Here is a 15,595-nt window from a genome sequence, read left to right on the forward strand (position 1 = left end):
TACAAATACGAGCACAGCAAAACACATCACACTGATTAAGCAATATTTGTACTGTTACAAGCACACACACATTTTACATCTATAAATATGCACTGTAAAATTGATTGGGTAAAAGACCGCCCATTATGACGATAACGACGTGTCTAACCAACTTCGATTCAATTTCATGCCCAACTTGTGTAATGCTTTGCTCAGTCCTCATCCCCTTTAAAAAAAAAAAAAATGCAAGAACTTGATTGATTTGGCATACAATCGCCTAAAAGTTGGTAGGACACCTTCAACTTGGCACTTTTTTATCAAACAAATTTTGACAGTATGGGCAGTGCAATGACCTGCCGTCTCACTCATTCTTTCAAATGATAAACTACAAGGGAATGTCCAGAAGTAAGTAGAATGGGCATTCATTTCACTCTACATCGCTATGATTGATTTTCTCACAGCCAGAAGATTTTTCACTCTTTTTATTCAACATATTATTAATGCCCTTGTGGCTCTCAATGGGCGAATAATTCCAGCTTGAAAATCTTGTTTAAAAATCCACATGATCAGATGACAGACAACCCCCAAACACACAAACAAACAATTAAAGAAGAATAAATATTTAGAGCACCTTGTCACTGCTTCAGTTGTGAATTCCATATCAAGTTGTTAGAAGAATAAATTATATTATCCTCAATTCAATCATTCCTTTTAGCAATCATCCTCATCTGAAGATTACTTACAACCTCTTCACAAAATCTGTGCTGAGACATAATACTGAGAAACACGGAAACACTTACACTAGGCTAACATTCTACATAACATCACTAGACAACCATTTAAACACTACATCTATAACAATTAGACATACATCAAGAATTGTGCACACTTGTCATCATATTGCTTGGCAATACACCCTCATGAAATATATCTATCAACAATCCATATTTTGGGCAGATTTCCAATTTTTCAGCACTTTTGAAATTTGAATCACTTGTACCATGAGATTAAAAGAGACCCAATTAACAATGAAATTGATTTAAAATTCACTTAGAAATAAACAGGCAATATGTTTTTCTTTTTACAATTTTTCAGTTTGAAAAACACTGCAGTTTTTCTAATAGTTGGTTACCATTTGCATTACCACGGTAATTAGTCCATAAGAGGAGCAGATTTAGTCCATTTTGTTAAATGGAGAATGATTAACACAATGAATCCAGCAAACAGACATCCGTCTATTGCAGATTTCTTTCCAGCTAAAGCAATGGAAATGAGCATTCACTGATGTGAAATAGCAAAACATCGTGGGCCGCTCATTTACTAACTCATCTTGTATTTATTTTAAACATTATCCTTTTCAATGGAACATTTAAAGTTAATTTAAAGTTTGATGTCCACTTTATCAAAAGCACACACATTGTGACACGGTACATGACAAATAGCCGACTACCAACAGTTTGACTGACATATATAAACACGGATACTAACAACATAGAACATACAAGTTTAAAAGTCATAGATAATACTGACAAGAAAAAACAACCTTTGTTTATGAACTCTCCAGGAGTCACCAAGCTGAATCAATTCAGCCTGAGTAGCTTTTTACAAAATTGTATAAATTACAGCATAAAGAAGAGTTTATTTCATTAACAATGAGAACTATAGAAAACCTGATTTCTAAACACATAAAGAATATACAAATCACAGAAATAGAAGATAAAGAATTTTGTAACAAAATGTACATACCAATATGAATAAAATGTGTTATGCTTTGGTTCAGTTTTTCTCAGTTATCCAATTTACAATTTGAAAGAAGAAAAGAAGAATTTCAGGTGACAGCCTCTTTCTCCCTTTCCTTATTCCCTTTGAACACATATAGACTTGCAACTTCAAAATGCATACCAAATAACCAATGCCCCTACTTTTCAAGTTTTCATTTTTTTTTTTTACCTCCTTCCATCTACAGAGACTAATGATGAAAATTTGATAAAATACACAACAACTGTTCCCATCTTGCATTAAAACTGCGTCCTATTTCTATATGCAAACATTGCAGGGAAAGTCCAGGAATCAGAATACTTTATGTAACAAAAGAATTGAGTATACTCCATATAACATGACATTCACATCAAAGGGATTAGGAGATAATAAAGAATGGGGTAAGAATATTAAAAGAGAAAAATAGACAAACATAAATGAAAATTATATATCCAAACAAATTAGGAAAGAAAGAAATGTTTTGTAATGTTTTAAAAAAAGTTTAGATATTCAGCAAATTTGAAAGATTATCATGTAAACAGTAACTGTCATCTAATCTTTAGCATACACAGTTACATATTGTGTTAATCAATACATTTAGTGTAATTGAGTTACATGTTTCATCATTTTAATGGCAGTATAGTAATATTTCTCTTCCAGAGTAAAACATTGAAATACAAAGAGGTATATAAGCCCCCAATTTTATGTTACATCCTTAACAACATGTATACGGGGAAAGAGTATATCAATAAGAAGTTGAAAATATACAGAAAATATGGCACATGAAGAAAAAGGCAAGTAATTAATTAAATAAGAAATCTCCTACAAATATTTAAATACCTTTGGTAAAGAGAGTAATTCATGAATTTTTCAGGCAGAGATAATAAAGAATTTAAATCGTATCTCTTATTTTTTATACAATAATATATAGTCAACATATATACAAACATATGGTTAAGTACCCATTTTCAAAAGTTTGGTATATCTTTTACAGGTATGACTATGTAGGAGTATTCAGGATACAAATATAGCATTTTTTGCTCCTGAAGATGTGATTAATTTTGGATTTCATTGAAAGTAATACATCAGGTTTTGTGCTTTATTAACGGTCTTGACATAATACTTCAATATTGATGTTAATACGTTAATACTTTTACAAAGAATCAATTCAATGGTTCTACACTGACCTTATCTAAGACAAAGTAGAGTCAAACTTGAAGGAGACTTATTAGCCTCTTGGAATCTTTTACTCTTCTTTTTTTTTTAAAATCAGTCATGTTGCATTTAAAAACTATAGTTTGCATGAGTACCTGCAATTTGTGCATTGCAGAGACTTTAATAATTACAGTAATTCAGGTATATTACATAGGCAGGTCCATTGAGTGCCATATAATTTGGTACAAGCCTTTTCTCAGAATTTTGCATATTAACCATATTGCACACTACCAGGTAATGAATTCTTGGGGGAACTTTTCAATTCCATTCAAAGGCAACCACCCCCCCCCCCCCCCAACATATGTGCCATTAAAAAAAACGAACCCGAAGTAATAACTTTACTTATTCTGAGAGATTTTATTATATTATTGCCCATAAATCTACAAGATTCCCCACCAAAGTTTATGAGAGAGGTATTAAAGCAAAAATAAAGTACAGTTTCTCAGAACGACATGGGCATCGCCATTTTCTTGATAATGTGACGTACTATGCGAAGTCGTTTATCAAGTAAATGTATTCAAATTTATGGATGCTTCTTTTCCAGACGTGTGTGGTGATGAAGCATTTCATTCACCTGGTATTATCCTTTGTACTATAATTGCCAGAATGCAAATTGCATATAAGTTAGTGCTCTTCTGGGGTGAAGGTTTCTCATAAATGAAATAGATTTGTCAACTGCTATAGTGTAGTATTTATAAATGATTTTTGTTACAATTGTGCCCCTGTGTTTTATTTTTCACCTAATATAATTTTTATCATCTCAGTTATTATTTTTTTTTCATTGATGTTATGCGTAAGTAAAGGGTTCGTTATTGATTTAAAAATTCTTTCCAACTAAAACTTGGTGCATGATACATGTTCAACTTCGACAGGTACGTCACATTTTCAAGAAAATGGCTGCACCCATGTCATGCAGAAAGGCATCACATCATGCCAGGAATATCTTCATTTATATATATCTTGTACATTTTCGTAAGGAATACATCTCATTTTTCAGAATACCTACACTTATTCTGTGGGTTTAGGTTTCCTTTAACCATTCATCAAATAACTAGCATTACCTCATTATTCTCAGTTACAAGAAAGAGAAAATGACAAATTATGTTGATATAAACAGTTTTCTAAATACGATAACATCTGCATCTTTTTATCAGAACTAGCAAGGCGGGAGTAATCCGAAATGTAAGGAAAGTATCATTCATGTATTTGTACAAATGATATCGTATTTTGTGTTCCATATCATGAGGGAACCAAAGGAAATGCAATTTAAAATAGGCATTTCCTCCAAATTTTACAATTAACATTATCAGCAAGCACCTTAAGAAGCATAGCACGCACCAAGAAACATTTGCAATGTGAATATGCAATATTACATCAAAATCCAGGTCCCCTAATCTATCTCTGATAACACAATGAATACATCAGGCAAGTATAACTTATAACATGAGTTTAAATGCATTTGAGTTGTAGGTACTTATAATGAGGTGGGGTTAAAATAAAATGCACATAAATATCTATGAAAATAATGATGAGAATACAATTCAGCAAAGGAAAAGGATTTATATTGTATGTGTAGACTGGGCCAGAAAGGCTTCAACTCATCTCATTTCACACAGAGTTAAGACTCGTCTGGCTCTCAGCAGTCAACATTATTCAGGATTTTCACAACATACATGGTTACGCTTGGTTACGCTTACATCAGCTCGCTAATGAAATCACACACTTGAATGAGGAAAACCATAATACTTCATTTCAGCCTCCATCACAGTCCAACTTACTGCTTTTTGTGCTGGATGACATTTACCCATCCTGCTTTAGTCCCACCAACTGCTGGCTATGTTGGCAACCCCTTACAGGCCCCTATCTGGTACTTCCTCATGACATCAGATACAAACTCAAGACGAGTCACACGATTGGTCAATCTGCTGATAGGATCGCTGAGGAAACGGGAGTTCTGCGTCGACATCAGATGAGGGATGTGGATCACCCATGCGTCTGGGAGGACTACAAAATCATATCTAGAAGGAAAAAATGGTAATATATAATAAGTCATTTTTGTTTGTAGCACCAATTTAGTGTGTTTATCTTTGGGGACTTTAAATATTTTGTAGGGTGCCCACCAGAAGGCTGTTACTACTACTGACAATACACATATATTATATATATTATATATATAAATATTTGTTACGTGAAAATCTTGCAAACTGTCAATAACATCCCTTTTGGTATCAAGAAGCTTTTGAGAATCAAAACAATTTCAGTTTATGATTGGACATATATTTGACAGTAATTGCTCATGAAAGTTTTGCAAATCTACACCAGGCATAAAGCCACAAAAGATTCTTTTTAGATTGTGCAGTATCAAAAACTACTGCAAAATGATTACTGTAACCGACATTGTGTACTTGGCTTTATCTGGTAAAATCCAAAAAATTCATATTAGAGATTAAATAATACATTTAATGGGGGCAGGGAAGGGGGAGGGGGAGGGGGGGACTATTATCTTTTAGCTAATGAATGTAAGATGGTCTTACCCTGCTGCATGAAGCTCCAAGATGTGAGTGATCTTATTCATACCATACCCTGTAAACCTCTCATCATACATAGGCATACCAGATTTCCTGTCAAACAAATTGTTAAAGTATGAGACATTTCAAGGCAATTAAGTCCCCATGAGTCCCCAGCAGAGGCAGATACTGGTGCTACATTTATACAAGATTCTATCAGCACCATCATCATCGACTTCATCATCAAATATCACTTTGGTGCTAGATGTCAATTCAACATCGACTCATACTACAATGGTACGAATGAAACCGATGATAAAGAAATTTTTAGATAGTCAGATTGATCTCTCCACCAGAATAAAGAATTGTTTCTTTTCATTCATGTAATGTTAGAGGTCTATTCCTTGTGAAATCATATCATTTTAGAAGTTCAGATAACTGAATGACATATTGTGAGTCTTGTACATAACTACCGGGTATAATATATGAAGTCATCTTAATCGAATGTGATCACAGATAAAAGATCATGATCATCTTGAATGAACATCTTACTAGAATTTCAAAGAATTATTAAACAAGAAGTAAGTGTACTCACTGTAAGATGAGATAAGGTTCATATTTATCTTCATAGTAAGATATCTTGTAAGGCTCGTTTGCCATGTACCACTGCACATAGTTGGTTGGTCGATGTGATAGGGGAGACTCGTAGAAACCTGAGCGCAAGGTGGTTAAGAAATCGTATCATACCGGTACTCAAATATTTAACTCGATGCAGACTTAATGCCTTTCTGGCTTCAAATAGACATTATATTCATCGATACGACTTATATTCTTACTTTTATTTTATTTTTCTCTATTCATGACATCCAATGTTCACTTTAATAGACCATCTACTTATTCTTTTTCCAATACCATGACCTTCCCTTCTTCCCCACCACCTCCTCCTTTCTTCTTCCCCTGTTCCCCTCCTCTGTTATAAGTCATTTTAATATGTAAAACAAAAATGCAAATAATTTTCAATTTATTGATTCCTTTACAGCGACCCATTTGACTATATTGCAAAAAAAAAGGGGAGGTGATTGTGATTTAATGATCCTTCAAATATTATCCTACAATTATAACTATTTGCATGACAACAATCTCCAGGAAAGGATACGAAATATAGAAACTGCTGGTAAGTCTTGCTTCATGAGGCTAATGAGTTCATCTTTGGTACTTGGTAAACCAGCTTGGTCCTACAAACAAAAACATCACAAGAATATAGATTAATATAATGGAGTAATACCTCCATGTATGTCCAATAAAAAAAAATTGACAATTACAAATTCATTTTCAAAAGTTAATGATTTTTGTTTAAATGTATATCTCTGTTATGTATAGAGACGAGGGGGTATTACTTCATTGGCCTACATATTTGCTGTGCAGACTTGTACACCCATTGATGGTATTTCCACCAAGTCTGGTGTCAGTGAATGATGAATTTCTGCACATGGAAACTCACAACCCATTGCCATTAATGTTCCTCTGGCTCTCAGTAGATGAAATCATCCATCAAAATGGGCATATGCTCCAAATTTCACATATTCTCACCTGCTTTTCTTCTATGTAATCAAATGCAGGAACAACAAAAGCTGTCTTTCGATCTCTTTGCTCTGAGACCTGCCATACTGCCATGACATCTAGGAAGTGTTTATGCAGGGTCGGAGAGGGCAAGAAATCGGCATCCAATAACAGGATGAATTTGGTCTTGGATTGGCTATCAAGAAGAAAATAAGTAGAAATAAATAAAGCATTAACGATGTGTAATGCCAGAAATTATATTTACAAGATGTACTTGCTTTTTGACTGGCTGTTACAGAAGAAGAAGAACAAAAAGTAAAAACAGATAAAGCATAGGATAGGACGAGTAATGCCACAAATTAAAAACAAAGTAAAATGTATTTAGACTGACTAAGAGAACAAAGTAATATACCGGTAAAGAGTTGGTAAAAACATAGAGAAAATAATTTTTTTTTTCATGACATGGACTTGACAGAATAATATGACATACACCAATCAGGAAACCTAAGAATATTTATGATATGATTGAAGAGATCAGACATATGGACAAAATACAAGTAATACAAAACACTGCATGAACAGTCCGGATATATTTCTCACTGATTAAATTATCTATTATTCTTGTACTCACAAAATCCAAGACTAAATAAATCCTATATTCAATCTTGATAGATCTCTTCTTTCATAATGGCATACCTTTACGCATGAGCAATTATAACATAGAGAAGAAGAAGCAAATAAAAACCTACCTTATTGCAACATTCCTCATGTAATTGATGGGGTATATATCCTCCATCTGAAGGAAATAAAGATACTTATATATTACAGTGAACACTGTATATAAAGACCACTCAAGGGAGGCAAAAGAGTGGTCTTTACAGACAGATGGTCTTTCGAAGCAGATGGTCATTAAAGCAGGTGTGACTGTAATAGTTACAAAGTATAAGGTGATAAAACTGAAAATTCCATATCTAAAAACTAGATGATAAGCATTAACAATAACATGGAAAATTCAGCCCTTGCATTTTTTAACATCATTTTCCCATTTGCATTTTGCTACAAAGTATAAAACAGGTGATAAAACTGAAAATTCCATATCTAAAAACTAGGTGATACCAGTAAGCATTAAAAAAATAACATGGAATTAATCAGCCCTTGCATTGTTTAACATCATTTTCCCCATTGCATTTTGCTTCATGACCGCTTGTTATGAACTACTAAGGATATATTTCATTCAACACAAGTACACTTTTTCAAAATAGCAGAGGTGAGGGGAAAAAACTCCCAAGGCATTCCCAATTCTCTTCAAAGATGTTCATTTTATTCATCAAAGTCTTTAATAAAATAACTAAATTGAGTCAACATTTAACCATTAGGCATTTGATCTTTATAGATGTGTCCTTTCAAATTCCTACATTCATTGATTAACTGCATGAATATTAATCTACCGGTACTTACCGTATTTGAATACACCAGTGTAAGGTCTATGTCTGCTCTTGTCTGTAAGATTCTCATCTTTTTAAAAACATAAATTCTGCAAAGTAATCAATGAAATAGTTAGACATCTGAAACATATCCCTATGGCATGCTGTGTGTATCAGAACACGCACTACTACAAACATTTTACCAAAGTGTACAAAATTTAAAAAAAATACAGAGTTACATCTCAAATTAAACACATAAATTCAACTTCTCACAAATGAACTTCAAAAAGTAAAGTATTGTTAATGATGATGACAAAGATAATGATGACAGTGATAAAGAGGAAAATAATGATAAAGCATAATGATGAATTCGATATAATTATAATGATGATAACAACAGTATTTACAATTTGCGTAACTATTTTTGTATATGCCTGCTTTCAGTCATAAGACATTGTTTATGCATGAAATAAGCAAACATCTCATAAAGAACACAATGAAGCAATAAACATGCTAGATATCACTTACTGAAGCTTCTAGTCATCCAGTTAAGCTATGGTCACAACCCCCAAAAGCAGCCTGGTCAGTGGCCAGGCCGCATGTTTTTAGCCAATTTTGCCCGGGCACGGAGCCCAGGCACCACTTGTTTTTAGGGCATTGACCGGTCGCCGCTGAAGTTATAGCGCGGAGTTAAAATTCGGCGACACCTGCTCACTTTTCACTCGCTGCCCAAAACATGTTCGGAGACCGACGGTCGCTGCCCAGGCACCAACCTAATCGAGCGTTGGCCGTCGAGCGATTTAGGTCAAAAATCTATTAAAGCTGCTAGGTCAAAGGCTGCCGAGTGGTCACCGCCCTGTTGCCGCGCGGTCGCAGCTGGGAGATCAGTCGGTCACTGGGCAGCGATTTCAAAATCTATCGGCAGCCTTTGACCTAGGGGCTTCAATTTTTTACCTAAATTGCTTGACGGTGAGCGCTCGATTAGGTCGATGCCCAGGCGTCGACCGCTTGGGCACCGAGTGTATTTTGGTGCCCCAACCATCACTGGCCAGCTGCCGGGAAATTTCTTCAAAATCAGCCGGTGGGAGACTGCTCAGGAATCGTTGGGTCATCAGTTGCCCAGTTTTGACCTAAAATTGACAGGGCACAGCCCAGGCATCGTTGGGGCTCTACAGCCTGCTCGACTTCTCCAAAAATTGTTGGGCGATGCCTAAATTCCAGCGGCGACCGAGCAGGCTACAAATTGGTCGGTTGCTGCTCTGAGTTGTGACCATAGCTTAAAAGACCCCAGTGGAACTTACTTTTTCCACTCGATGTCTTCATCTCGTTCATCAGCTTTGATGGGGAGGTAGAGAGAGATGGAGCAAGGGGCATCCCAGCTGTTGAGCATCCTCAAGACGCCATCGATGCGATCCAGGGAGGCATGGGTGATGAGGGTTACGTCATCAAAGGGCTGCATGAGAAACACATCTGGTTATCCATCTAGCTCATGCACACTTTAACATTGGCGATGTGCAAGGAATATTAAGCTCATGGTTTTTTTAAAGCTAGCAACTGGATAAGCTAAGAACATGAAGACGTTTTTATCTCTTGTCCATTTTGAACAGAATTTCAATGGAATGTCCAGTGAACCGAGTCAAATTGATGTTAAGTAAGAGAAGCTATGTTAACATACCCCTACAGTAAAAAGCATTCTTTCAACGTGTTACAGATACACAGACATTAGTTTTCATATGTAACATGTGGTACCACTATCATGACAGTTGTTTTCTACAGACTGCTTGTTGCTTGTACTATGTAAAAGTCATCAAAGAACATGGACATATGATATGACACCCCCACCTGACAACAGGAGGAAAATTTCAATTTCTCTTGTTTTACCTTTTAAATCTCAACAACTGCAGGACCTAGTGGAGGCTTGTTGGAAGAAAAAAAATTGCTTTTTCAGTCAGTGAACCATTCAGAAAATTCCTCATTTTGTTCTATACATACCCATTAAATCCTTTTAGAAGCAATTTAAAGCTCCTGACATAGAATATGAATAAAATACATGTACCACAATTATATGAAGTACAGAAAGAAACACAGACAAATCACAAAATGTGTTGGTTGGGACTAGGAAATGAAGGGAAGTGCAATAAAATGGAATTGATAACAAGAAGACTTACAATCTGCATGTTGTCAGCTGATAAGACATGCTCAGTACGGTAAGAGGGTTTCTTTGGAATGGATGCAGGCTTTCTCTGAGTGCAGGGCACAACCATTTCATCCCGGGTGAGAGGGGTGTGTGATGGAGGAATGTCTGAGGGACGAAAAACAAGATGGAAATCATTTACAGGTATGTGGTGATTCTTCAGTGGAAATTCATGGTTATCAAGTGCATTAGTTATTAATACATAACATCAGTTTGGAGCCAGAAGGGCATTAGATCATATACTTTTCTATCATATTCTATTTACGTATAACACAACAGTACATATAAACTTTACAATTTTTCATTTCTGGATCAAATGAGAATTAGATTAGTTTCTGCACAAGCTACAAAATTTGTTATATATTTATCAATGACATATCATTGAATGTCGATGTAGTGTTAGAGCAACCTATGTTAACTCCTTGGTTAGAGCAACAAATTCTTTAGACAAAGTACACAAGGGTTGGTTACATTGTTGTTTAGTCTGTGCCAATGTATGTTATACTTACCACTAAATGCATGGAGGTGTATGTCACTAAACTTAATATGACCTTTGTAACCATAGCAACAGAGCATGACTGTGATGCTCTCTACTTGTTTCTCTATTGACAGCGTCTGTTGAGAAAATGGGCAAGAGAAGTCATGTCAAGCAATATGCCGTCTGAAGTATCAATTATATCAAATTAGCTATGAAAAAAACGGATTTCACTATGCCTGAATTACTTTATCAAGAAATCTTGGTCAAGAGAGTCTGATAAACTTCCATTGCACATTACAGTTTCACAACATGCATTTCAGCATTGTGATTTGACCTCAATAATTGGTTTCCGTATCGTACACCAGAACATGATATTCAGATTATTTTAATAGCAGAAATTGATACAAAGCGACAAAAAGTATTAATTTTTTTGGTGACGCACAACTATTAACGATGCACTCGAATATTTTATCTGCTCATAAAATTGTGACGTATCTCATTTCCCACAAGCATCTGTACTTCTAATACTCCCCAATTTTTATTGCAAAATGATGTTTAAAACTCTTATCCAAGTGGAATTGCCCAATTATAAAGAAATTCTAATTACTCTAACTTTCTCCTTACCTTGTTTATCTTTGCTGGCAAGAATGAATGTGTTCCACCTGGAAATTCTAATCTGAAAATTGAATTAACATAAAATTAACAATACTAATGGGTATAATTGATATGAAAAGAATAAACATTTGCATTATTTCAGATTTTATATTTCTAGGACAAGCTTGCATTAAAGGTGAATTGACAATGTACATCTTGACAGAAATCACCCCATATTAATCCTCTTTATATCCTTACAATATTCTATGACTATGATAAAATTAAGAAGCGAGTGTCTTTGGACCCCTTGCACTCATACGATTACACACATGATGCACAGGAATGAGTTCATGATACGTTCTATACTCACTCAAGTTGAGCCTGTATGCATAACAAGACTCAACAAGAGCGAACAGATCCTTTAATGAACAAATGAAAAAATGCATCATTTTTTTTTTAACGCAACAAAACACCTAGATCCTTGTTATTTCGTTTTTAAAGAATTCATTTCCAGATTTGCTCATGTCATTTTTGCCGACAAATAAATCCAAAGTTTATTAGGCTCACTTTAACCGCACACAGAAATAAGTGCACTTATCTCTAGTCATGCTTACACCTAGTGTTACGCAAGTATAGGTGCACACACAGTATTAGTGCATTAACCTCTACGTGCACTGCTGTGCATAGCATACTAAAAGATTGTTGGATTGTACTGGAAATTACTGTACGCTTCTTCATGAAAAAAAAGTTGAACAGTCTCAGTAAATAATCCAACTTGACTGCGTTTGACCAATTATTTGATCAGGATCTAGGAGTGAGTTGTATAAAAGCTATTGTTGACTGAATTGGGCCTCCTTTTTTTTAATATTAAAAACTAGAACTACACATATATTACACTTACCTTAATCTCTCTGTACTATCATCAATATATTTCAACAAAGCTATTGCACTATACGTTGTTGCTCCTCCCTGTCCAAAATAAAAAAAAAAATATTTTCTTGATATTTCTCTATTGAAATAAATATACTGTGCAGGCTTAATGCAAATTACATAGTCCACTCATAATCATGCACAAGTTTTTTTTTAAAAATATTAAAAGAAGTCAATAAAGCTCAATTCTGCTATTTTCAGTTACCTTTTCTAAAAAGCACAGATAAAATATCCCCCTCCCCACACACACACACAAAGGGGGCAGGAGGAATAATCATAGTTCCAAACAACATGAACTATACCTTTAACATTGGGTTTTGTTAATCAACTGCAGAATAGTGTAATGGAATATCAACTTGGGGCGGGGCAGGGTGGGGGTATCTTTAAAAAGGGAATTGTATCTACATCTAACTAAGCAAGATGCTCATCAAAATATAGAATGAAGGAACGCAAAATATTTCTATGTCATACTTGTACAAGAATGAGGGTCCATAGGATGACATTATCCACCTAGATTTCAAAACATACAATGTGCTAATCATATCTTATACCTTTGTTGCAAAATACAGTAAAGAAAAGATTGCTACTCACAGATTCTGGAAATCTCTTTAAATTCGTTGATGCACTTTTAGCGGAAAAGTGAAGTCTTTTTAACCTGACATGAGGATTAATCTGCCATGAAAACAAAATGCAACAGAAGTATTTCAATTGAAAAATGAATCTAATCCTACTTAGCCAAATATTTGTTGGTTCATTTATTCCTTCATTAATTAAATCATATATTCATCCATCAATTTAAAAATCCAGTCATTAGTCGAACCATTAATCTGTCGATTTATCATTCATTCGTTCGTTATTCATTCAAGCACTTTAAACTATAACTGATCCAAACACTAAAAATCCAAAAATGATCTGATACTAAAACATTTAGGACCTCATGGGTACTAGGCTTCATTGTAGTTCAATTGAAATCTCAAGTATCCTTTCAGACATGAAGCCAACATGAACAATTTTTTGATCACATTATTAGTAGTGCAACTATTTCAATTATTGTACCTGGCTAAATCATTTGAATATTAAATTGAATTGCTTGGTGAACCAGTAAGTGACATATAGAGTTAATAATACATTTTTGGACTTCTTGGAAAGAAGAAATGTTAACAATACATATTAACTGATCTAAGACTTACAGGCAAGAACTGGTAGATGGACCTCACACTATCTGGACTGCATGCTACTTTCAGAACCTGTAGAAAGATGTCAGTGCAGGGAGTAGAAAGAAAAGAAGAATGGAGAGAGAGAGAGAGAGAGAGAGAGAGAGGGGGGGGGGGGGGGTAACAAAAGAAATACATCAGAAAATGATCTATAGATTATGGAAACAGAGCCTGTTATTGTTCATGAGCCATTAATACCATAACCATAGCAATCATAATTATCATTATCATAAAAAAAGATCTTTATTAATTAGCATTATAGATATATCATAAAAGTGTAACAAATTGAAGGGTTGATGTCGATGCTGATAATGCAGAGCTCTGTACCGCGACTTTGTATCTTGTATCATGATAATAAGTCAAAAATATAAGTTCTAGCAGTCTCACATTCGACATAGGTCCACCACTAACCTTAGCACAAAGTCCTTTTCTTCCAGCATCGCAGTCCACTTCGTAATCCCACCGTGCATGAGACATCCACCAACCCTCGATGCTTATCTCGGATGCATCAATAATACGACTTGATAACAAATTCATTGACCTTTCCTGGAGGTCACCCAGGTCACCAAAGTCGTCTTGATCTACTGCTGCATCGTCCCTCTGGTCGGCCTGTCGGCTCTCAAATGGATCTTTCTGGACTCTGAGGAATCAAACACAATACACAAAGATAATGATTTTTAGTTATTCAAACCAATGTATTATCAGATTACCAGCTGGTACCAAGTGATTTCCTCATCGATCTTGTTAAAGATAAAATATAAATCTTTTGAATATGAGGTATATTAAATATCCAGTATGAGGAATACTCAATGGACAAGTTGTGGGTTAATAATCTTCACATCTACTATTCATATTAGCTGGGCATCCGCTTTCTATTTACTGCATCAATAGAAATAGCAGCATTAAAGGTTGCTTTCGAATTGATGATGATTAAGGTCACATTTCCCATTTCTCATTGTTTCTTTCATCATCAAGATCACTGTTACGAGACATCATCATCGTGTAATTACATCATCAATTGCATCTTTATCATCATCATCATCATCATTGTCCTCATCATCGTCATCATCATCATCATCATCATCATCACCATCATCATCATCATAATCATCAAATCATTTTCATCACCATCCACATGTAGTCCCTTGGCTTGACTAAGAATCGGGGCCTGCTAATTTTCACATTTGCAACGGCAACCAAAAGAAAAATCAATTTTAGATATAACACACAGCAGCTATCTATGTATAGACCTAGATGCACTGCCACTGGCCACCTGTCATTAGATGCACCGCGCATCACTAACCACAGTGCACCCACATACACTGCACTGCACATGCACAGAGCGCACAGCTGGCATTATCATCATCAGCATCATCATCTTGCCATCATCCACTAGCTCAGCTCAGCTCAAACCATTAATCATTCAATCAGCTCAGCTTACCTTCCATTGTTCTCTTCATCTAGAATAGACACAACATTCATGTACATTAGCACTAATGATATTGTTAAAATGATGAACAAGCACCATATCACTCTTTTGACATGAATACGGCGAAAATGAAGATGGAGGAGAAGCCCCGTTTTGTGATCAGTGGACACAGCCATTTTCATCTGATGCTAGTCTACCTGCAAAACCAACTACATAAATTATCTTGCCATTTGTGTCATGAAAACCCAAACCGTAGATCTATTTGAATATTTTAGACTTTCTTAGAATGAAACAGGGAAAATCTATTACTTAT

The 15,595-nt window shown here is 35.1% G+C and overlaps 1 protein-coding gene across 1 annotated transcript; it reads right to left on the minus strand.

Annotated features, from left to right (window-relative positions):
- Positions 1-4,521: 4,521 nt before the first annotated feature.
- LOC764487 lies at positions 4,522-15,468 on the minus strand. The gene is made up of 16 exons (XM_001200797.4): positions 15,295-15,468; positions 14,265-14,493; positions 13,830-13,886; positions 13,231-13,311; positions 12,611-12,678; positions 11,740-11,791; positions 11,147-11,252; positions 10,612-10,745; positions 9,745-9,896; positions 8,478-8,553; positions 7,769-7,815; positions 7,050-7,215; positions 6,616-6,694; positions 6,055-6,172; positions 5,487-5,573; positions 4,522-4,970 (listed from the first exon to the last, which is right to left on the minus strand). Exons 1-16 carry the CDS (start codon positions 15,462-15,464, stop codon positions 4,787-4,789), a joined length of 1,806 nt encoding a protein of 601 aa, XP_001200797.4. The 5' UTR covers positions 15,465-15,468; the 3' UTR covers positions 4,522-4,786.
- Positions 15,469-15,595: the final 127 nt, after the last annotated feature.

This window comes from Strongylocentrotus purpuratus, unplaced genomic scaffold (assembly GCF_000002235.5).
Source record: "Strongylocentrotus purpuratus isolate Spur 01 unplaced genomic scaffold, Spur_5.0 spur5_scaffold_6, whole genome shotgun sequence".
Taxonomy (NCBI): Eukaryota; Metazoa; Echinodermata; class Echinoidea; order Camarodonta; family Strongylocentrotidae; genus Strongylocentrotus; species Strongylocentrotus purpuratus.

Excerpts from the sequence above, each read along its gene's own strand:
- LOC764487 (XM_001200797.4), bottom strand. The coding sequence starts at position 15,464 with ATGAAAATGGCTGTGTCCACTGATCACAAAACGGGGCTTCTCCTCCAT. Across the intron at positions 14,494-15,294 it reads GATGAAGAGAACAATGGAAG|AGTCCAGAAAGATCCATTTG; the intron begins GTAAGCTGAGCT and ends TTGATTCCTCAG. Across the intron at positions 11,253-11,739 it reads TGCCAGCAAAGATAAACAAG|ACGCTGTCAATAGAGAAACA; the intron begins GTAAGGAGAAAG and ends TTTTCTCAACAG.